This window comes from Xenopus laevis, chromosome 9_10S, assembly GCF_017654675.1.
Source record: "Xenopus laevis strain J_2021 chromosome 9_10S, Xenopus_laevis_v10.1, whole genome shotgun sequence".
In the NCBI taxonomy this organism is placed as follows: Eukaryota; Metazoa; Chordata; class Amphibia; order Anura; family Pipidae; genus Xenopus; species Xenopus laevis.
In genome coordinates, this window is record NC_054388.1 from 39,258,665 (window position 1) to 39,281,725 (window position 23,061).

The 23,061-nt window shown below is 45.6% G+C and overlaps 2 protein-coding genes and 2 non-coding genes across 5 annotated transcripts; 1 reads left to right on the plus strand and 3 right to left on the minus strand.

Annotated features, from left to right (window-relative positions):
• The first annotated feature begins 267 nt into the window (after positions 1-267).
• mrpl58.S (imitochondrial ribosomal protein L58 S homeolog) lies at positions 268-4,849 on the plus strand. 2 transcript variants are annotated; one of them, XM_018238508.2, is made up of 6 exons: positions 268-541; positions 779-809; positions 906-965; positions 1,791-1,873; positions 2,431-2,600; positions 4,372-4,849. In XM_018238508.2, the coding sequence occupies exons 1-6, from the start codon at positions 410-412 to the stop codon at positions 4,454-4,456; spliced, it is 561 nt and encodes a 186-aa protein (XP_018093997.1). In that variant the 5' UTR covers positions 268-409; the 3' UTR covers positions 4,457-4,849. The 2 variants fall into 2 exon arrangements, with proteins under 2 accessions (XP_018093997.1, XP_018093996.1); XM_018238507.2 differs by having other exon boundaries at positions 312-541; positions 776-809.
• A 5,380-nt stretch (positions 4,850-10,229) lies between these two features.
• Positions 10,230-10,302, minus strand: trnar-ccu. Its single transcript has one exon. It is a non-coding gene; the product is annotated as a tRNA-Arg (tRNA).
• Positions 10,303-10,719: 417 nt separating this feature from the next.
• On the minus strand, positions 10,720-10,792 carry trnar-ucg. The gene has a single exon. It is a non-coding gene; the product is annotated as a tRNA-Arg (tRNA).
• Positions 10,793-14,053: 3,261 nt separating this feature from the next.
• Positions 14,054-22,870, minus strand: atp5pd.S (ATP synthase peripheral stalk subunit d S homeolog). The gene is given in 6 exon segments (NM_001091277.1): positions 14,054-14,296; positions 14,499-14,561; positions 15,008-15,079; positions 15,489-15,585; positions 16,624-16,754; positions 22,853-22,870. Coding segments are annotated over 5 exon segments (486 nt in total). The 5' UTR covers positions 16,746-16,754; positions 22,853-22,870; the 3' UTR covers positions 14,054-14,164.
• Between the last annotated feature and the right edge of the window lie 191 nt (positions 22,871-23,061).

Consider the following 23,061-nt stretch of genomic DNA (forward strand, 5'->3'; position numbering starts at 1 on the left):
TGGGAGGTATGCCTCTGGGCCCCCCAGGAGCTCCGGGCATACGGAGGGGGGCGGAGGGGCCCCCCTCTAGTTACTACTGCCAGGAGTTATATTAGTAAAACAGGTCAACCTCTGGACATTTTGAGGGAATGAAAAATAATTTGCTGTGGGGTTACAGTGGCTGCCCTTAAGAGTTTGGGGGGGGGGGGGGCAGAACAAATAGCACCAATTTGTAATACAGCTTCTAATTTATTTTGAATTTGACTACCCTTCCCTGTTGGCCACCTTCTTCAATTACAGAAGGGGGGATCTCGAAAATCTCAGCGCTTACAGAAAAGAGTGATATGAATGTAATTTCCCGGAACCTTCGCTTTGTGGCCTGTTTCTCGTAGGGACTCTTCTGGGCGAACACCGCAACAAACCTACCAAGATGGCGGCGCCGAGTGTCCTTGTGCTGAGTAGGGCGCTGCAAGCGATTCGGGGCTCCCGTTTCTCTTCCACTTACCGCAGCGCTTACAGCTTGGACCGTCTGTACCCAGGCAGCGATCTCCGGACTGTAGCGGTGAGTGGGGCCCACTAATAGGTACATATTGTGTGTGACAGGTGCGAAAACCATTGAGAGAAACTTGTGCAGGTAGGATCGATGTGGCAGCAGTTGTTCTGTTTACAAATAGATGACAGCCCACTAATTGGTTCGCTCTAATCACTAAGGGATATGATTTGCAAAGGTAACCAATCAGCAGTTAGCTAGTAATGTTAAATAGGGCGAGTAATCAAACTGTGCTCTTTATTCCAGCAGGGAGACCAGGGAGAGCCTGACATTCCAGTAGGTGAGTAACAAGAGGCAAGGCAGAAGTACTGCTCATGTATATATAATACATATATGGTCCAAATAAGCCTTTCCTAATCTCTTCTTGCATCTACAGATCGCCTGACGATCTCCTATTGCAAAAGTAGTGGCCCTGGAGGACAGAATGTCAACAAAGGTCAGCATGGTGCAAGATGGATAAAATAGCATTATGTTAATTCTGGCTCACCAGTAATATTGCTGGAACTGTCTGATAGAATAAGTGAGCGTCTCCCTGTTCCAGCCAGTGCCATAGTCTCACCTGCTGCAGGTTCCTCTGTTACTTTAAGCAGTGGTGCTGCTGTGCAGATGGCTAGTAGTACTGGAAAGCCGTGTAAGTCCACAGCCTTTATATCAAAGAGGAGTTAAATCCTAATTGTTTTTTAAAGGAGAAGGAAGGGCTTTTTTTTTCCTTTACTTTTGGGTGACAAATTGTTAGGCACCCCCAAGTGATTGTATTGACTTACCTGAAACCCCGGGCCAGTGCTCCTATCAGCAGAAAACTGCACCGGCCCAGTGAGCACCACGGATCGATCTTCTTCCGTCTTCCTCCTTCTCCGCGTGGCTGCGCATGCGCAGTAGAACGAAAAGTCGAACTTTAACTGAAAAACCGGCTATTTCGTTCAACTGCGCATGCGTCTGCCCCGGGAAATTTGAAGACAGAAGAAGACGGAAGTGGATTGCTACATGGTGCTCACTGGTATAACCACGGGCCGGTACAGTTTTCTGCTGATAGGAGCACCGGCCAGGCTTTCAAGGAAAGTCAGTACAATCACTTGGGGCTGCCTAACATTTGGCACCCCCAAGTGCTGCAAGCCTTTCCTTCTCCTTTAACATGCATATTATATGTGCAAATTTGTATGTGGAGCTGTTGCTATTCTGATATACTAGACCATTTTGTGTTATATTTATAGCTGTGTGTCTTGTTGAAGAATAAAGTTCGTATTGTGCTTTTCTCACACAGTTAACACCAAAGCTGAAGTCAGGTTCCACTTGGCCTCTGCGGACTGGATTCCAGATGATGCCAGGCAGAAGATCTCTGTACAGGTATTCAATCCAGGCCCAGCCGAAGTTTAGGAAGGGGTTAGCTTTTGGGAGCCCGGCTACAGTGCATAGAGAAAGAGTTATATGTGCTGCATTGGTGACCCAGTCCCAACTCAAAGTAGTGGCCAGTTTTTCAGCCCAAGAGATGGGTTAATTGAAGTATTCAGGTCATCCTGCATATAATTAATTCCTGACTTCTTAATTCTGCATTCATTCTTTTTCTTTTCTATGCATTGCTTATCCTCACCTCAGTCCCCTTCATTCCTTCTCTGTTAACTGTCACAAAGTACCCCTATTTCACTAACCCCATCAGATGCTCGTGTTTTTTTCTGTCCTGAACTCTCACTCACAGCTCACACCTGCACATTGGTTATCTGTCCCTCTATTATGTTCTCTTCTGTTTTCCTCTATTTCTTTTTCCTGGCTCTACTTGTTTACTAAATGTTTCTTAATTCTCTTCAATTTCCTATGATCTTTATAGCTAACTCTTCATGTGTTAAACTGATGTCCTGTCTAGGTATATTATTACTTGTCCATGGCGAATGAATGTTTTTCTCTAGTGTAAGAACCGGATCAACAGAAGTGGGGAGTTGATTGTGGTTTCTGAGCAAAGCCGTTACCAGATGGAAAACTTGTCTGTGTGTCTGGAAAAAATACGAAGTATTGTGTCAGATGCCATGAAAAGGCCAAAAATGCAGACCAAAGAGGATGTAGATGTCCGCAGGGCAAGGTACGCCACTTAGTCTGAGGACTCTTAGAATGTAAAATCTGAGTGTCAGGGTTTCTTGAGTGACTAACAATTAGTAGAGAGCTGCGTGACTTCATAGAAGTTTACTGGATCACCACTAGTATGTGTGGGCCGACTCGAAACCCGCGGGTTTGGGCCAACTCCTGCACAAAATCTTCAGGTTGCGAGGGGGTCCAGGTTGAGCTCTTATCCTGCTCTCCCCGCCCTCGACCTAGCAGTTTCGGCTTCCCGCGCCGGAATTTACGATTTCTGCCAGCCCCCGTCCCTTTTGTGGCGTCACTGCGGGGCGTGGCAGGCACGGGTCTATAAATAGAAGGCATCAACGGGCCAGGGTCGGGTGCGGGTCGAGAGATTCTCGACCTGCACCTCACTAATCACCACATATCCATGTTGATGAACATAATGTGCACAGCAGAATACTGTGATGCTTATCTGCGTGGAAGCATAAAGGGTTAACTACAGCTCACTAAGTCTATAGACAAGTAAACTGATATTCACTGTGGGGTTGCCATTGTGCTAGCTGCATCTAGGGTTGCCACCTTTTAAAAAAAAAAAAAAATTACCGGCCAGTGGTGGGGGCGGGAACTAAGGGGACGGAAAAGGGGCAGAGCCGGCGAGCCGTGACGCAAAAAGGGGCAGAGCCACGGGGTAGTGCTGCAAAAGGGGCGGAGCCACATCGTCAGAAGCCGAAGCAAATTTAAGTTTTCACCGGCGGGCAAGGGATTTTGTAAATGGTATTACAAATTACCGGCAGCTACATTGCCAGTAAATTTGTAATACCGGCCCCAGCAGGTGTTTTACTGGCTAGGCCGGTAAAATACCGGCTGGGTGGCAACCCTAGCTGCATCCCTCCCGAATATAATCATTAACCTTAAACACCAGGGTTGGTGCTCCTGTCCACTGAAAAGTGCATTCACCCAGGGTTATATCTCCTCTCCCTCGTCTGTGCCAATTCACCAGCGATATTCTCCTGTGTCCTGGACACTGTGCATGCACAGTAGAGTGAGGAGTTATGTAATTAAGTATACTAAACATTGTATACTAAAAGTTGCGACTTTTAAGTTAAGGTTATGACTTTTACCCCCATGTGTAATAAAAGGCACTAAGTTTGGCCAGGAGCAGTAACGCAAAGCAACCAGTCAGCAGGTAGCATTTACTGGTCACCTGTTTAAAAGCAAACCTGTTATTGGTTGCTATGGGTTACTGCTCCTGGGCAAACTTAGTGCCTTTTATTACATATGGGGGTAAAATTCATAACTTTAAATTTAAGTCGCAATTTTAAGTATACTGTGCATGTGCGCTATACTGAATAGGGCAGAGGATCTCTGGAGCATCAGAAAATATTGGCATCATGCCGTTCAGGGTATGGTACACCAGGCCTGTGCACTTTTTAGCAGATACACACACACACACACACACACACACATAATAACTGTACCTGCAATTATTATTTTTTAATTAACTCATTGGTTTTTGTAGATAAGGATAGATCTGTTGCTGATAAAGTGATTTTTGGTTACTACCGTCTTTGACCCCAGCAGCCTGTTGTAGATCTCTCCATAAAGAGCAGGGACAGTTGCTGGTAACCTACTACATTTAGTTATAGAACCGTGGAGCAAAAAAACTAATACTAATCATAAGCATACATTCCCTCTGGTAGTTAGCAAGGAAATATCAGGTTTTACTTTGGGGGGGGCGGGGTGAGCTGAGCTTTTAGGAAGTCTGTTGCTGACTAATTCTTTTAATTTTACAGAGTAGAAAAAAGTAACCGGGAGCGACTGCGACAGAAGAAGATTGAGTCTTCCTTAAAACAGAGCCGGCAATTGAGCGTGGACTGAGAGAGAGTGTTAGAGATGTTAGGACTGCAGGCTGAACATGCCTGATCGAAGTAGTATTTCCTTCTTATGGACCCAACTCTTCTATTGACCATGATTTTGGCTAGCAAAGGATATTATACACAGCATAATTTGGAACATATTAAAGAGATACTATCAACATATTAAAAAAGAATGTATTTGTACCTGAAAAGAATGTATAATATTGTTTAATATAGTATGGGGAAATGCATTTCCTTTCCTACTGAAGATGTTGTTGGCAGTGGGTCATATTGATACCTGAGTAGCTGAGGCTAAATGTGATATGTTGGAAAGTGGTGAGTTAGGGGTGCTTGCTGATATCTACACCCCAAAAATTCCTGAAAGCACAGCAAAATAAACTCATTGTGAACTTAATTGGTTTTGTTTGTTCATTTATATCTCAGCATCTGGGATAAATATCTATTTGTGGGTTTTTACCTGTTGTAATATACAAGTATAAGATCTGTTATCCAGGAACGTGTTATCCAGAAAGTTCCGGAAAGGCTGCCTCCCATAGACTCCATTATAATCAAAACCAGCCTATTTGTTTTTTTTTTTTTTAATGTTTACATGATTTTCTAGTAGACTTAAGGTATGATGATTCAAATTATGGAAAGATCCATTTTCTGGAAAACCCCAGGTCCCGAGCATTCTATGTAACAGGTCCAATACCTGTACACTATTTTATTTATAATAATCTGATTATGTTGATTTTAGATCTGGCAGATCCAGTAATCATGATAACATGAAGACTATACAGAATTCTACTGCTGTGCTGTCGGGGCATGTAAATGGAATGGATGGAAACTGAAGTCTACTTCTGCTGATTAACATCATTATTCTAGCACTGCCTTGCTAAAGCAATCACACATTATGCATACCTTCCAACATCTGAAAAGCAAAATTAGGTCAGGCCATAATCCAAATCTGCTACACCCAGTTACTTGGAACTTACCCAGCACTCCTCTCCCAGCTTTGTAATTTGGGACTGTCCCAGGGAAAGCAGGACCATTTGCATCATGGGCTATCTAAGCTAGTGGTGGGCAGGATAGGTCAATCATTCCACAACTACATACTCAACTTCAGGTAGCATCTGTTCTTCTACTTCCTATCTGCATTAATTGCTTACACATAATCCTCTTTACCAGTCAATGTCATTATTTCAGTGCCCTCAGTCTGTCATTTCTGTTCTGATGTATCAGTAATCTGCATCACAGACACTGGGGTGTAGTTCAGTAACAGCTGGACAGACTGCACTGCTAAGCACACATGCACTTATATACTGTATATTTACACACACACATAGATAGATTGGGTTGACAAAAAGACCAAAGTCCATCAAGATCAACCTCCAAATTAAACCCAGCATCCATCCATCCATACACACACTGACACTGACTCCTCCCTACTTTCACATAAATTCTATATACCCATACCTATACTAACTATAGATTTTAGTATCACAATAGCCTTTGATATTATGTCTGTCCAAAAAATCATCCAAGCCATTCTTAAAGGCATTAACTGAATCAGCCATCACAACATCACCCGGCAGTGCATTCCACAACCTCACTGTCCTGACTGTGAAGAACCCCCTACGTTGCTTCAAATGAAAGTTCTTTTCTTCTAGTCTAAAGGGGTGGCCTCTGGTACGGTGATCCACTTCATGGGTAAAAAGGTCCCCTGCTATTTGTCTATAATGTCCTCTAATGTACTTGTAAAGTGTAATCATGTCCCCTCATAAGCACCCTTTTTCCAGAGAAAACCTTGACAGTCTACCCTCATAATTTAAGTCTTCCATCCCTCTAACCAATTTAGTTGCACTTAGTCTCTGCACTCTCTCCAGCTCATTTATATCCCTCTTAAGGACTGGAGTCCAAAACTGAACTGCATACTCCAGATGAGGCCTCACCAGGGACCTATAAAGAGACATAATTATGTTTTCATCCCTTGAGTTAATGCCCTTTTTTATGCAAGACAGAACTTTATTCGCTTTAGTAGCCACAGAATGACACTGCCCAGAATTTGACAACTTGCTATCTACAAAAAAAATTCCTAGATCCTTCTAATTAAAGGAAACTCCCAACACACCATTTAGTGTACAACTTGTATTTATATGTTTTTGCCAAAGTGCATAACCTTGTATTTACCAACACTCTATAATAATGTAGTCTATCTTTTAGCCAGTTCTCTATCCAGGTACAAATACTATGTTCCAGGCCAACATTCTTTAGGGTCAGTCGACACGAGGAAACTTCGAGCGACTTTGGAAAACAAAGCTCCGCAGGTGATTTTCATTTAAGCCGGCGGAGGGCAGGGGGAAGGCAGTTCGGGGAGATTGTCGCCCTGAAGATGAGGCGATTTGTCGCTGGGGCGACTAATCTCCCCAAATCTGCTCGTGTGGACTGACCCTTAATGTAACCAGTAAACTTCTGTGTGGTACTGTGTCGAATTCTTTAGCAAAGTCTAAGTAGATCACATCCACTGCCATCCAAGAATCAAGGTCCCTGCTCACCTTTTCATAAAAGGCTGGGAACAGGAACCCTTTTTCAATAGCTGCACCATATATTAGCAATTTGCCAGTCTACAATAGACTACAGCTAACAAAACACTCATTACAAAAGGTAAAGGAAGTGTGTTGTGTACTGGTGATCTAATTTCTACCTTACATCAACTTCCCTCAACCCCATAGCTCAATAAATAACAAAAACTAAATGGTTTCAAGGTTCCTATTAGTACCCAACCTTTGGAACCCATCCTCCTTTCCAGATCAATAAACACTATAATTACCAAATAAAGTTGTGCTATATCACAGTGAACAATCTGGTTCCTGGCAGGTTAAGCAGCGAATCCTGCATGGGGAGGTTGGCAGCCAATAGGGCACTGTATCCGGGAGGAGTCAATTGCATCACAAGGTGTTCACATTGACCCTTCATACTCGCCTGCAGATTGGCTGGAGCGAGAATAAAAGGCAGCCGCAAGAGTGGCTTAGATCATTACCTCCTGCCAGGGTTGGACAGGGCCAGACACACTCCCTAATGCTGCGCTCCTTACCTCTCTCCATTACCCCCAGTCACTGCCCCGGCCTCTCTCCCTGGTCTGTTCGCTGCAGTGAATTATATAGGTAAGCGCAGCGGGGCCAAGGGAGGGTTGCGACTTGGATAGGTATCCAATTCATACCATCCTTTACATAATTTATATACCCAATTGGCCTGTCTATCAATGATGGAATTGATAAAGAACCATGTTCTATAACATATACGTCATTTGAATCTGCATTGATCATGCTCAATAAATGTGGTCCACGTGCACTAATGTCAAAAATTGCTATTGAATCAGCCTTTTGGTTCCTGTTTTAAGGGTCCGTGAAGCTATTTCATCAAAATGCAGAACAGGAGGTTTAAGCAGCACCTCAGTTAGCACTATTAAGGGAAGTCTTAGAATTCTCATTCCAATAATTGGCTAGGCCAGTTTGGTAATATTAAACTAGGCCTGTTAAGACTGTTCCAGACTGTAAGAATTCCAGGGCCGTTGTTTGGATGGAACATTCTTATCTGTGTTCTAGCTCAACATGGTCCTGGCACAAGGCAAATGGTCACCGGCTGAGATGGTAACAGTGGTGGGTCTAGTTTACTGCTTATGAACTGGATTATAATGGTTTAAGTTAGTGACCGGCAGTTTTGCTTGGTAGCATTGTTACTATTGCTAAGCTGATTATAATAAAGACGCCATGGCCTATTTTCTCCAATGAAGTCTTAAGGTATGTGTTTTATTGGGTACAAAAACAAAATGTTGTCTACCTTCCCCATGTCATCAGTCATTCTGTAGCCTGATTTAAGTTGGGCCAACAACAAGATATGGCTGCCTTTCTTGGGTATGTTAGCTGTGTCACTTGCAAACCATATTGTTCTGTTTTTAGCACATCCACATTGTAGCGCATTGGCCTTGTGTCTACATGAATACTGACCACAACTTTACCCTTGTACTTAACATGCCTTTACTGATGGACCAGCCTTACTTACGGGCATGTCTTTCATTCCAATGCAAAAAAATCCAATGGCACACAGGTCTGCTGAAGCACATCAAGTGTTTATTGCGGAGTGCATTGCAACGTCCAATCTTGATCAATCCTCCTGCCTTCATAAACAAGAGAGTTGATCAAGATTGGACATTTTACACTGCTATTTTTAAAGGATTTTAAAGGTTTTTCCCTAGGTTTTTCTAAGTGTTCTAGCTCATAATGGAGGGTGTCCCCCTCTGAAAGTTGCACCTTAGCGTTTGGTGGATCAATTATGACATGTTAATCGGATCATTGTTAGTCTATTTATAGGCACTTCTTTGTATGGTTCCGTATGCTTGACAAAGGGGTCCGTCCCGAAAAGCTGCACTGCACTCCGCAATAAACACTTGAAGTGTTTCAGCAGACCTGTGTACCATTGGATTTTTTTGCATTGGATACTGTTGGGAGGTGGAAGAGCCTCCACCTGTGTGCACCGGGCATCTTTGTACCGCCTATAGGCAGGGTGTGCGAGGTCCTACAGCTATTGTATTACATGTCTTTCATTCCAACATCTGCAAAAAAAAAGGCAGAATATGAACATTCTTAGTAACTACATCAGATTTATTGGGGCATATTGAAATATGGGTGATAGAGATTGTGAGCAAGTGTATGCAGCAGGCAAAGCTGTGTGGGCGGTACAAGTCAGAGCTGGGCACTCAAGACCACCCATTGTCAACCTCTGGCCCTTTTGCCCAACACAGAGCCAGGTCAAGTATTATTTCTGCCTAAGGCAATGCTACCTGCCCCAATACCTTTTCTTACTGCCTGCAATACCCCCCCCCCCTCGGCTCATGTGCAAATTCCCTACATCTGTCTCCCCTCTGCCAGTCGTTCATCCACCCACCATTCCACCCAAGACACATGTCCAGACCTGGACTGGTAATCTGTGGGTTCTGGCAAATGGCAGAGGTGGCATAGACAGTCACTTTTTATTAGACTTTTGGGGGACTATTTGGGCCTCTGTGTACCTTAACATGCCCGGGCCTATTTTGAATCTCATTCCAGACCTACATGTGCCCCTTCTGTCTGCCCCTAGTTCTGGCCGTAACCTCACTACACCATCTGCCTTCACGTCTTGCCCACTCGGCTCTCTGCCAACCCCCGGCCTCATTTGCCTGTCCCTCGGACTTGCTGTCAGGTGTCCATACCAAGCACTAGTGAATCAAGTCCAGTTTTATGGTACATAAAAAAATATTTTAACAGTTGTAATTGTTATTATTATCAATAATAATAATTACATGCATTTAAAAAGCACCAACATATTCCACAGCGGTGAACAATGGAATGGACTTAAACATGGAACATAGAGATAAGAGAAGCAATACACAGTAGCGTAACTACAGAGGAAGCAGACCCTGCGGCTGTCGTGGTGCCCAGGAGGTATAGGGAGCCCACGAGGCCCTAATTAATCAGTGTTTTTAATGTATTTTGCTATAACAGAACAACCACTGGATATGTTGGGGGCCTTAAAATGTATTTAATAATAATAATCCCTTTTAACATCTATTTATGACACTGCAAATACAAGCGGTAAAGAGGGACTTGCTCAATAGGGCTTAAAATCTATTAATAAATAAAGCATATGTAACTTTCATATTGATGTTTAACAACAAGGTTATAATAATAATAATAAAAATTATGATGATGAATAGAAATTGCTCAAGTTCTAGTAAGGGTTAAAAAAATTTAGCTTCCCACCCCAGATGGGACTCGAACCCACAATCCCTGGCTTAGGAGGCCAGTGCCTTATCCATTAGGCCACTGGGGCTGTACGTAGTAACATGTAGCTGGGAGTGTATATAAAGATATCAGTCTTCCGGTAACATTACAGTGCCTGACCTCAGCAGTGCTTGAGTGTGTGAAGTTAGGAGAGCCTTGTTTTATGATAGCTTGCTTGGTGGGTAATGAGCAGCACAGGCCTCTGCTTCTAATGTGCTAAAGTAAAGCAGGAAATCCTGGTAATGCGTTCCATGCCTGCGTTCCAAGCCCCTCCCACAATGCCTGACAGGGCTGTAGTAACAGTGACTGCGTCCTTACTGCTCGGGTTAGGGCTGCATACCTTTAGCAGCACATATACATGAAATCACTATGTAAGGAGTCACAATAAAAAAAAAAGTGAGATTGAACAAAAGGCAGAAAATGTAATTTAAAAAAAAAACAAAACAGCGCAAAAGAAGAAAAAAGTCGACCACGAAGGGACTCGAACCCTCAATCTTCTGATCCGAAGTCAGACGCCTTATCCATTAGGCCACGCGGTCAGATTACGATTGCAGCGCATGTGGCACAGCCCTGATTTAAAGTGCAACTCCGTAGATCTAACTGGTGTAGCAGTTGTTGCCGACTCAGACTCATCACATTTACTAGGCACCTGCCTTGCTTTTACTCACATACAGATACAGTGGTACAGCTACAACAAGCCCCAGTCCCCAACAGAAACAATCTTTAAAGGAGCCAGCGTTCTGAGTGAAAAGCAACTTAGTAACGTGACACTAAACCTGTACATTCCTTCCTCTATACTTACACCAGTGAACAGATAAATGGCTATTTATTGAAATACCTGTGCTACTCTAAATCTCAGTTAATGATTTACAGATACTTCTGGGGCACCTACATATCATTCACTGACACATACTACCAGGGCACCTACCTAATCTTATTATTCACTGACAGATATCAGGACACCTACCTATTTTATACTAAAAGATAACAGGGCACCTACCTAATCTTATTATTGATTTACTGACTGATATCAGGGCACCTACCTAATCGTATTATTCACTGACTGATATCAGGGCACCTACCTAATCTTATTATTCACTGACTAATATCAGGGCACCTACCTATTTTATACTGAAAGATAACAGGGCACCTACCTAATCCTATCATTCACTGGCGCATACCAGGGCACCTACCTATCATTCAGTGACACATACCAGGGCACCTACCTAATCTTATTATTCACTGATAGATATCAGGGCACCCACCTACCATTCATTGACAGATGTTAGGGCACCTACCTATTTTATACTGAAAGATATCAGGGCACCTACCTATCCTTTACTCACAGATGTCAGGGCAACCACCTATCATTCACTGACAAGGGCAGGCCCGGACTGGCAATCTGTGGGTTCTGGTAAATGCCAGAGGGGCTGCTATAAGGTGCCATAGAAAGTCAGTATTTAGTGGACGGGTGGGGGCTGTTTGGGCTTCTGTGTGGTCTGATTGGGCCTCTGTGTACCTGAAATGCCAGGGCCTGTTTTGACTCTCAGTCCAGCCCTGGACAAGGGGCATTGTATGGTATTAAATCACTGGGGCATTGTATGGTATTAAATCACTGGGGCATTGTATGGTATTAAATCACTGGGGCACCTACCCTGCAACCACTGATTCCCAGATACCTACTTGCAAATTAATACTGGGGCACCACCTACCATTTTCTGATACAGAGGGAGCAGGGCTCCTATTGCAACACAAATACTGGGACACTGCCTATTTAAAATACACATTAATCAGGCACTTACCTCCCATTTACAGGTTCTGGGGCAGCTAATAGACCCTTACCTAAATGGGGGCACCTACCTAGCATTTTAATGAACAATGATCAGTAATTTACTGATAAACAGCTACCTGGGCACTTACTTACCATTTACAGAGACCTGGGTACTGAATTAACTACATGTACCTGCCATTTATTCTGATACTAGGAGACATATCGACTATTTAATAACTTTCAGGTACAGAGGCAGCATTATGGAGATAGTTCTTTCAGCCATTTACTGATGTACAGATACCTGGGTACCTACCTGCCATATACTGACATGCATGTATGTGGCCAGCTACCCAGCATTTACTGTTAGATGCTGAAGGACCTGCCATTAACTTATTTACAGTTACTAGGGCAGCCTTTTAGTCATACACAGATACTGAATACCTACCTACCATTTATAGACAACAAAGACTCAAACCCTCAGTCTACTGAACTAAGGTCATGCATCTCATTCATTAGTCAGTCAGAGTTCTGCTCAATGCACCAAAGCATAATCATGACTGTTAAAGTAACTACCGTCCAGTTCTAAGAATCAGGGAACTCATCCGAGGAAGCACCTATTGGCCATTTACAGGTACCCTGACTGCAGCTCACCTACACGGTTTTATGGATATAGAGACAGTGGGGCACCTGCTTTTACATGTCCGTTACCTGGTGCTAACACCTTCAGGTAATTACCAGGGGACACTGTATGGCAATGTGGTATATTTTGGTCCAGCATGTTCCACTTCTCCCAAGCATGTGACTACCACCATCGTGTTTGATTGTATGCAAAAGTCAGTGCATGTCACAGCCATCAATACACCCCAAAACTTTAGGTATGATCTTTACAATCAATGCCCTGTTCCATCTCATTGACTTAACTCCAGCTGGCCAAACATAGAAGACATACTAAATAATGTACATTATTAAAGTACTGCCCTATCTGTACTGATGCTAATGTTACTGGCGTGTGCCTGTGCCACTAAGAAGCAAAATATATGTGTGTTCATTGGCTTGAAAGATCTGAAGGGCAGCATCTGAGAGCAAAGCAGCAGATCTGACTGAAAACAGGACCTCAAGAAGGTTCACTTTGATAACTGATACAGTCTTTATCTGACCAGTTGCTGCAGTCCCATTGTTGGCCGAGCATGCGGTTAGCCAAATTGATCAAAGATTTGATTTGGTATAAAATAAATGGATCACTGGATGTGGAGGAGGATCTGGTGAGGGTCAGGTTATTCCTTGCATGCAATTACAAGTATTGGATACCTTACCTGGAAACCTGTTATGCAGAAAACTCCAAATTACAGAAAGCCAATTCTCACAGAGCCCATTATAAGCAAATAATGCTCATTTATAAAAGTTCTTCATTTTCTCAGTAATAGGATCAAGTACAGGAGACTGCTTCATTATCTAAAGCTATATGAATCCATATTGGTGGCAAAACCAGTGGTGTAACTAGAGTGCACTGGGCCCCCTTGTAAAAAAAAAATTCTTTAGAGGGGCCCAGCACACTCCACCAGGCCCGGATTTGTAGTGAGGCCACGTGTGCATCCCCATTCAATAACAGCTGCGCCGGCGCTTTTTCGCCGGCACGCTGGGAAGGGGAAGTGTAGGCGGGCGCTAGTATCCCTGCCGCAGTTAAGAGAGTGGCTGGGGAAAGGGGGTTTCAAAGAAAAAAAATAGAGGAAGCAGACCCAAGAGTCCGCGCCCTTTTCCCTGGGACCCTCTGCAATTGAGGGGTCTGCTTCCTCTATAGTTACGCCACTGGGCAAAACAATCCTATTGAGTTTATTTCATGGTTAAATAAGTTTAGCAGACATAAGGTATGGTGATTCAAATTGCAAACAGGTCCCTTATAAGGAAAACCCCAGTTATACCTGTAATCTCTTCCCCAAACCAGAACAAATTAGGGGCATACAGAATCATACATGTATTTATAATTTGGCACACGATCAGTGCCCTGAAGTTGTCAAAAGAAACAGGAGAATAAGCGTACTAAAATGTTTTAATGCAAGCATTGACAAGAAGGCAGAGCAAGTGAGTAATACGCTCTCTGTTTTATTAACTAGAAGGACAGTTAGTTAAGTGGTCAAACATGTTACAGTTCACTGATTGGCTTGTGTGGCCAGTATGGATGCTTCTCCTTGTCCAGTCTGGTTTCGGGGAAAGCTTCATGTAGATCCTCAAAGGTCATCTGGTCAAAAGGTATCATGTTTACGTACCTCTCTAGCTGCAGGAGGACAGGAAGTTGCATCAGCAAAAACATACACGAATTACATCATCAGGATTTTGTTGAGGAATACTAACGCCAAAATTACAATACATGATAGCTACTGAAGTATGTAGCAGCCACTTACAGGCCTACAGCAATTGAGGGCAAAGTAAACAAGTTGTAAAGTCTAGGACTTGTGATGATCACTAGGTGGACTTACCTCTTTTTCATACTGAGACACCCGAGTCTTGGATTCTTGAATGTAGGTTTGAGCATGCTTAACCTAAGATCAATACAAAGGAGCAATTTATAATGGAGACTGGACAGTAACAGTTTAAATTCTTAATGAGACTACTCTTCTCTGAATATGTTGATTAATACATATAGGTGGAAGCCGCCATACTGTACATCATTAGTACTGGCTAAAACTGTTATATGGAGAGGAAAGAACATTCCTTTTCTATCTGCATCTATAGATATGACTACGCTTCATATTGTCAGTCTCTCCACTCCGTGGCATTGCAAATGATTATGAAGCTTGTCCCAGCTGTCAAATGAGACAGCCATAACGAATACTGTAGCAGCATGGCAGCTCCACTTGTGTATGCATTAAAATATACAGAGCTTTCTGTGGACAGAATACCCACTGTTTATGTATTAACACATAAATGGAAGTTAAACCCAATTATTTCTCTCTGAACCCCATCATGAGATCAACTTTGGACTCACAGACTCTTGTTCCTGTGCGTTAATCTTCTCAGTCTGGGTATCCTTTGGAACAGGGACAGTGATGGAGCTAAACTGGAAGTTTGAAGAGAAAGGAAAGAATGCCATTAAAACCAAACAGTCAATGAAGTGCAGATGCACAGCTGGTCCCTATTTAACGTTCACGGTGTATGGGGCATAGGAGGACGGCACCTCCAGCAATAGAAACAAAATAGAGTACTCCAGCACACGTAATCTGCTCAAGGGTTATTACCCGTGTTTAATGTCAAGCTAAACAGGTTACAACGTTTCGGGGGCGTACCCCTTCGTCAACGCCCCTGAAACGTTGTAACCTGTTTGGCTTGACATTAAACACGGGTAATAACCCTTGAGCAGATTACGTGTGCTGGAGTTCTCCATTTTATTAAAACCAAACAGCCCATCCCAATGAATGAAGGGAGGGGGGATTTAGGGACCAGCAGAGGATACAAATGGCTTCACCCACCTTCTTCTCAAATTCATCGACCATACCAGCTTTCTGAACTGCAGCACGGTAGAAGGCCCAGTCGATGGTTGGAGGCTTTTCTGGAAGGGAGGCTAACCTGGACAGACAAGAGTTCCCAAGATTAAAGGTCTTCTTACATATTCCAGCCAGACATATATTGGGTGTTCGCTATATTGAAACAAACCATTAATCCCCAGCTGCTACTGCTAAATGGCTCTCAGTGACAGCCAGATAACAGCCATAGTAACCGGTTAGTAACCCTCTTATTTAAAAACCTGCACTTATTCAAGTAAGGCTGTCTTGCTACACAGGGCTCTGGTATTTCCCATCCATGTGAAGGCCTAGATTTGCAATCTGTAAATGACCGTCATATATACAGTAGGTTGTTACGAATTAACAGGAACAGCGAAAAGTGTGGAGATGTTGTTAAACTATAACAACTAGTATAAGTTAACTATTCGTGAATTACTTCAGCGCACTGCCAAGAGGGATAAACTGGTGCTTCTTTCCTCAAAAGACTGAAATGGTTCAATCAGATGAATGAGGAGAGCAATCCAAACAGCAGAATTCCTGCTACAATGAGATTTATTTGCAACTACAAAAACAACATGTTTCGGGCCACACACGCCCTTTATCAAATAAATGACAATTGTAGCAGGTATTCTGCTGTTTGGATTGCTCTCCTCATTCATCTGATTGAACTAGTATAAATTGGCTGGCTGAGGAAAGCAAGAAATGTAATTTTCAAAAGATATTGTAGGAGCTCCCTATTACAGAATTACATATAACGTTGAAACTGGAACATGCTGGTCCTGCTGGTTTTATTTTAATATATCAGGATTGCACCGAATCCAGGATTTGGTTTGGGATTCAGCCGAATCCTTTTGCGAGGCTGAACTGAATCCTAATTTGCATATTCAAATTAGGGGCGGGGAGGGAAATAGTGTGACTTTTTGTCACAAAACAAGGTAAGTGTAAAAAATGTTTTCCTCTTCGCACCGCAAAATTGCATATGCTAATTAGGATTCGGTTCAGTATTCGGCCGAATCTTTTGCAAAAGATTTGAGGTTCGGCCGAATCTAAAATAGTGGATTTGGTGCATCCCTACTATATCACCAGCTATTATGAAACGTACTTTCCAGCGACGGCGTCGCTTCTGGTCTTGAGGGCGTTGAACATTGCCTTTTGATTTGGTGGGACCCTCTCGGCAAACGCCATCCAGTCGATTGCTTTGAGTGCAGCTCTGCGTCCGGCCATGGTTACGTTCTGCAATAAAGAGGAATTATAATAGGGAGCAAATTAGATTACGGTTAGAGAAATAAATATCTACTCTTTGGATTCAACAAATTGACTAGATTTTAAACCCCGCCCCCCACCCCAAGTATCTGACTCAAGTTCCCTTTAGTTGTTGTTGAACTATAATGTGCATTCCTTATAAGTCCTATATTCAGAGCAAGGGGATAACAGGATTTTTTGATACTCACCGTTAAATCCTTTTCTCTGTAGTCGATAGGGGGACACAGGGACTCTTGGGGTTTAAGCTCCACCCTCCAGGAGGCAGGACACTATTAATAAAATTAAAATTAAGTGGGCGTGCCCATATAGTGGCTTAACCCCACATGCTGTAGCATTCCTTCAGTTGGTACCAAAGAGACTGCTGAAAGACAAACTGTATTAACACTCAACTTGCAAAACCGTAAATCAGGAAAACTTTTCCTTAAGACCAAGTGGTCAACATTTCGCTCAGGGTTGGGAAGCCCTGTGTCCCCCTATCGACTACAGAGAAAAGGATTTAACGGTGAGTATCAAAAAATCCTGTTTTCTCTGTCGTCTAAAGGGGGACACAGGGACTCTTGGGGACTTAACAAAGCAGCCCCAGACAGCAGGGTGGGAGCGAATACAGATAAGGTAAAGACACGTTACTGTACCACAGTGTGTAGTACTGTGCGGCCAAAAGCGGCCTCCGCTGATGAGAACGTGTCTAGTCTGTAGAATTTAGTGAATGTATGAACCGAAGACCAGGTGGCTGCTCTGCAGATCTGGTCCAAGGAGGCCGAGTTGCGCCAAGCCCAGGAAGCACCCAAGGATCGTGTGGAGTGAGCTCGAACATTGGCAGGAGGAGTTCTGCCCTTAGCTAGGTAGGCTTGTCTGATGGTTTCTCTGATCCAACGTGCGATGGTAGTCTTGGAAGCTGACAGGCCCCTCCGAGGCCCGGACGGAATGACAAAAAGGGCTTGAGAGCGCCGATATGATTTAGAACGGTCAAGGTACCAGCGAAGTGCTCTGACCACATCCAGACTGTGAAATCTCCGTTCCTTGTCATTCTTGGGTTCTGGACAGAGAGATGGAACCACAATCTCCTGGTTCACGTGAAACGATGACACGACCTTAGGCAGGAAGGAAGGCACAGTCCTCAGGACTGCCTTGTCCCTATGAAAAACCAGCAGAGACGGATCACAAGATAAGGCACCTATTTCCGATACCCTGCGAGCAGATGAAATGGCAACAAGGAAGGCAGTTTTCCAGGTAAGCCACTGTTCAGGGACGACACCCAGAGGTTCGAAGGGAGGGTCAAGGAGAGCCTCCAAAACGAGGTTGAGATCCCATCCAGGGACTGGTGATCGATAAGGTGGAACGATATGTTGTACTCCCTGTAGGAAGGTGCGGACTGAATCGTCTAGGGCTAGACGAGACTGGAAAAGGACAGAGAGGGCAGATACTTGGACCTTCAAGGAACTGAGCTTCAGACCGAGTCGAAAACCTCGCTGTAGAAAGGATAAGATCCTGGGAATATTGCAGTCATGGAAGGAAAACATTGATTCCTCGCACCAGTTCCAGTAGCTGCGCCAGACCCTGTGGTAGGCCTTAGAGGACGTAGCCTTGCGTGACTTCAGCATAGTGGCAATCACATCGTCCGCTATACCCTTACGTCTCCAGATGGCCGCCTCAACAGCCATCCCGTCAAAGCGAACAGTCCCGGATTGTGGTGAAATATGGGACCCTGCTGGAGAAGGTCGCTCCTGGGAGGGAGGCGAACTGGTTGAGCTATGGACATGTCCTGAAGATCCGTAAACCACGTTCTCCTGGGCCAATACGGAGCTATCACTATGACCGTCGCACAGGATTGCTTGATTTTCTTCAGAACCCGAGGAAGCATTGGAAACGGAGGGAAGACGTAAGCCAGGTTGAAACTCCAGACTTGTGTCATGGCGTCCACCCCCAGCGCCGTCGGATCCCGAAAACGGGCGTAAAAGGCTGGAACTTTGCGGTTGGCTCTGGATGCCATGAGGTCGACTTGAGGACGTCCCCACCTTTTCACTAGGTCTGTGAACACTGCGGGATGAAGTTCCCATTCTCCCGGATCCAGCTGGTTCCGACTGAGAAAGTCTGCTTGCGTGTTGTCCACTCCCGGAATGTGTATGGCAGATATCCTGACTGAGCTGAGCTCTGCCCAGGCTAGGATTTGTACCACCTCCGCTAGGGATGCTTTGCTGCGGGTACCTCCTTGTCTGTTGATGTACGCGACGGTTGTGGAGTTGTCGCTTTGTACTCGGACAGACTTTGTTTGGAGTAGGGGAGACCAATGTCGTAGGGCAAGCTTGACTGCTCGAAGCTCCAGGACGTTGATGTGTAGCCTCGTTTCTGTGGGAGACCAACGGCCTTGTACCGACGAGTTGTGCCACGTGGCGCCCCACCCGAGGAGACTTGCGTCTGTCGTAATCACGGTCCAGTCCGGAGTTGCCCAGGACTGGCCCGTCGTCAGATTGTGGTGGTTCAGCCACCAGAGGAGTGACTCCCGTGTTGTTTGCTGTAGAAGAATCCGTTGGGACAGGGGACCCCCCTTTCCATCCCGACAGAACGTTGGCCTGTAGAGGTCTCAAATGGATCTGAGCAAAGGGAACCGCTTCGATGGACGAGACCATCAGACCGAGTACCTTCATTGCGAGGTGGACTGTGGGGTGCCGGTCTTGAAGGAGGAGATTGACTTGCGCTCTGATCTTCCTCTGCTTGTCCAGGGGCAGCGAGACACGTTGAGTCAGTGTATCGAATTGGAGACCCAGGAATAGCATTTGGTGACTGGGTGTCATGCTGGATTTGTTCCAGTTGATGGTCCACCCGAAGCTCTGAAGCAGCGATATCGCTTGTTGCATGTCCCTTCTGCTCTTTTCTAGTGTTGGAGCCTTCAGGAGAAGGTCGTCCAGGTAAGGTGTGATTGAGATTCCGTGGAGTCGTAGGGTTGCTGCCGTCACTGACATGAGTTTGGTGAACACTCTGGGGGCAGAGGAGAGGCCGAATGGGAGTGCCACAAATTGGTAATGGAGATTTCGGAATGCGAATCTGAGAAAACGATGGTGAGGAGGCCAGATTGGAACGTGGAGATACGCGTCCTTGATGTCGAGGGACATCATCAGTTGACCTGGTTCCATTCCTCGGATGACTGACCGGAGAGTTTCCATTTTGAACCGGACTGATCGTATGTGTTTGTTGAGGAATTTCAGGTCCAATACTGGTCGGAAGGACCCGTCCTTCTTTGGCACCAGGAACAGATTGGAGTAAAAACCGCAAAATGTTTCTGACGGGGGAACTGGAATGATCACTCCATTCTGTTCCATGCTCGTAATGCAGTCCAAGAAGGCTCGGCCCTTGGCTGGGTTTGAGGGGACTCTGGACATGAGAAATTTTCGGGGAGGAAGAGAAGCGAAGTCCAGGTGGTAGCCCTCGGAAACGATTTCGGTTACCCACGCGTCCGACGAGTATCGTGTCCACACCTCCCGGAATCTCAGCAATCGTCCCCCTAGCGGTTGCAGTGACCCCGGAGGGGGTGACCCGTCATCCTGAAGTGGCCTTGTCGGCTGGAGACTTGTTGTGGAATTTGTTGTTCTTCCACGATGGCCGTCCCTTGTCGTTTGGTTTAGAGCGAAACTGAGAACGTTGGGGAGGACTGTGCCGTCTGGAAAAACGTCCAGCGTGGCCGCGAAAGGACCGACCGCGCCTGGAGGAAGTCGTGGGTCTTGACTTGCTTTGGGGGAGGAAGGTGCTCTTCCCTCCCGTGGCCTGTGAGATTATCTTTTCGAGCTCCTCACCAAAAAGTCGCTGTCCCTTGAAGGGTAGTGAGGTAAGGGACTTCTTGGAACTGACATCCGCAGACCAGTTCTTCAGCCAGAGCGTTCTGCGTGCTGCGACGGAGAGAGCTGATGTGCGAGCAGTAATCTGTGCTGTATCGAGGGAAGCGTCGCACAAGTAAGCTGCTGCCTCCGCGAGGGACTGTGCGGAAGGTAGGATGTCAGCTCTGGGGATGCCATCTTGAATATCGGCAACGAGGGATTCTGCCCATGCCTGAATGGCTCTCGCTACCCAGGCTGAGGCGAGAGCTGGACGAAGGGTTGAGCCAGCGGATGAATAGACTGCCCTGAGGAAACCTTCCAGACGTCTGTCAGATGGGTCCTTGAAGGCTGCGGCGTCCGTGACTGGTAACGCTGTGGATTTAGATAATCTCGAAACTGGTGCGTCCACAGTTGGAGGCAGTGACCATTTCTCTACCAAGTCCTTGGGGAATGGATAGGATTTCGAAAATTTCCGAGTAGCTTGGAACTTGCGCTCCGGCGAATTCCATTCCTCTTGTATTATGTTAAGGAGTTGGTCATGCGAAGGAAAACATGCAGAAGCTTTGTGTTTTCTTTTAAACAGGTTAGAAGATGAAGCCTGTTGTTCAGGCGTCTGTGTGATTTTTAGCACGTCTATCACCCCCTTGATAATGCCCTCTACGTCGTGAGGGAGTTCCTTGCTTTTGGAATCTTCCGCATTATCCTCCTCTGCTTCTGAGGAAGCATCAGAAGGTGGGAGTTCCCCCTCTGAATGAGAAAAATCCTCTCCAGCTGACGAGACGTCAGAGGGGGTATGGGTGTCGGTGTCACCCCTGGAGCTGGGAAGCCTTTTACGCTTTCCACTGGCTTTGTGACCTAGTTTGGCTAGGGCTTTGCCCAAATTGGTGGCAATGGAAGGAAGGCCCTGCAGGGATGCCAGGGATTGGGAAAGTTGAATGGCCCATAGGGGGGCAGGGGGTTCTGAGGAAGTGCCCGCTACCCCATCCATTGCATCCAAATCCTGTGCGGTTTCCCCAGATTCAGGGACCGTTGGGATGGACCCCTGGGTGGGCGCTGGACCCTGCCCCTTTGAGCAAGATCTGCAGAGCGGGTCAGCCTGGCCCCCAGGGATTTTTAGTTGGCAGTTTTTGCAGGTAAAATAGGTCACCTGTGCTGCTGGTGCTCTCCCCCCAGCCCTGGGGAAAAGTCCCCCTGACTTACCTTCTGCCATACGAACAGTGGCTGAGGTACCTGCTGATGAATGTCAGTCAGCAGATATGCTTTGCAAGAGTGCTTTTAGGCAATCCTAGACTGCTGCCTGAAGGTAGAGCCTAATCCCCAAAAGCAAGAGAGGCTCCCGTGTCTCCTGAAGTGCTGCTGGCAGAATGAGGAAGCGTCAGCTTAATGTGGCTGTGTAGAGTGGCGGGAAGGAGTTAGGCGCCTTCGGAAACCACTTGTACGCTTCGCGCCGAAAAAACAAAATGGCGCCTGGAACGCATCAGCGCGATGCGTTCCACTGCGTGCAGGAGAAGGGCGCGCACTCACTAAGCAGCCCGTCAGTGTGGAAGAGCGTCGGAGAAGGCAGACAATGCCACCTTGAATGCAGCTAGGTCTGGGCTGACTGAGGGGGTCCCCACCCGGGGGGGGGGGGGAGGGGGGGGGGAGAGCAGGCCAGAACACGAGTAGAACAACTCATACTCACTGCTGGCGTCTCAACCGGTCAGAACATCTGCTGGCCCCAGCGGGTTGCAGGAATCTTTTCTGTGCGGGTCGGTTATAGCCTAGAGGGCTAGCATATGACCCCGGTGAGAGATCCCTCGAGGGGGGGGTACACACAAAGGAACAGGCAGTCCTGCCCTGGTGACACCCCATAGCATGCTTCTGTGTTGAAGCTGGTATCCATCCTCCTTGAAGCAGGACACTTTAAAAACTGAAGGAATGCTACAGCATGTGGGGTTAAGCCACTATATGGGCACGCCCACTTAATTTTAATTTTATTAATAGTGTCCTGCCTCCTGGAGGGTGGAGCTTAAACCCCAAGAGTCCCTGTGTCCCCCTTTAGACGACAGAGAAAATAAACGTGGCACAAGTGAACGTGAATTCATATCATGATATAAAATGTTACGGAGTAATCAACTCGCAGTTGCATTAAAAGCTCGAACGTTTTAGCGATGATTAAATCAATTTTAAACAGGTCACACCAGCAGATTTGCCTAGAATTTACAATGATTTAAAAAAAAAAAATGTGCATATAGTTTGAGGCAGCAGAGACTCGTTTACCTTTTCTTCAGTTCCGACCTCCAGTCACACTCCCGGGACACTGCAATGGCTGCCTCAAAGCGGGGGGGGAACTCTCAACCTTGCATCCCTAAGCAGCCAATCACAATACGAAGCTCACTAGCTTTCTAACTAATCGCCGAGCGCTACTGACACAAATTAACAGCTATTGGCTTGTACAAAACACGTGGTGAGGGCTAATGTCATCCGTG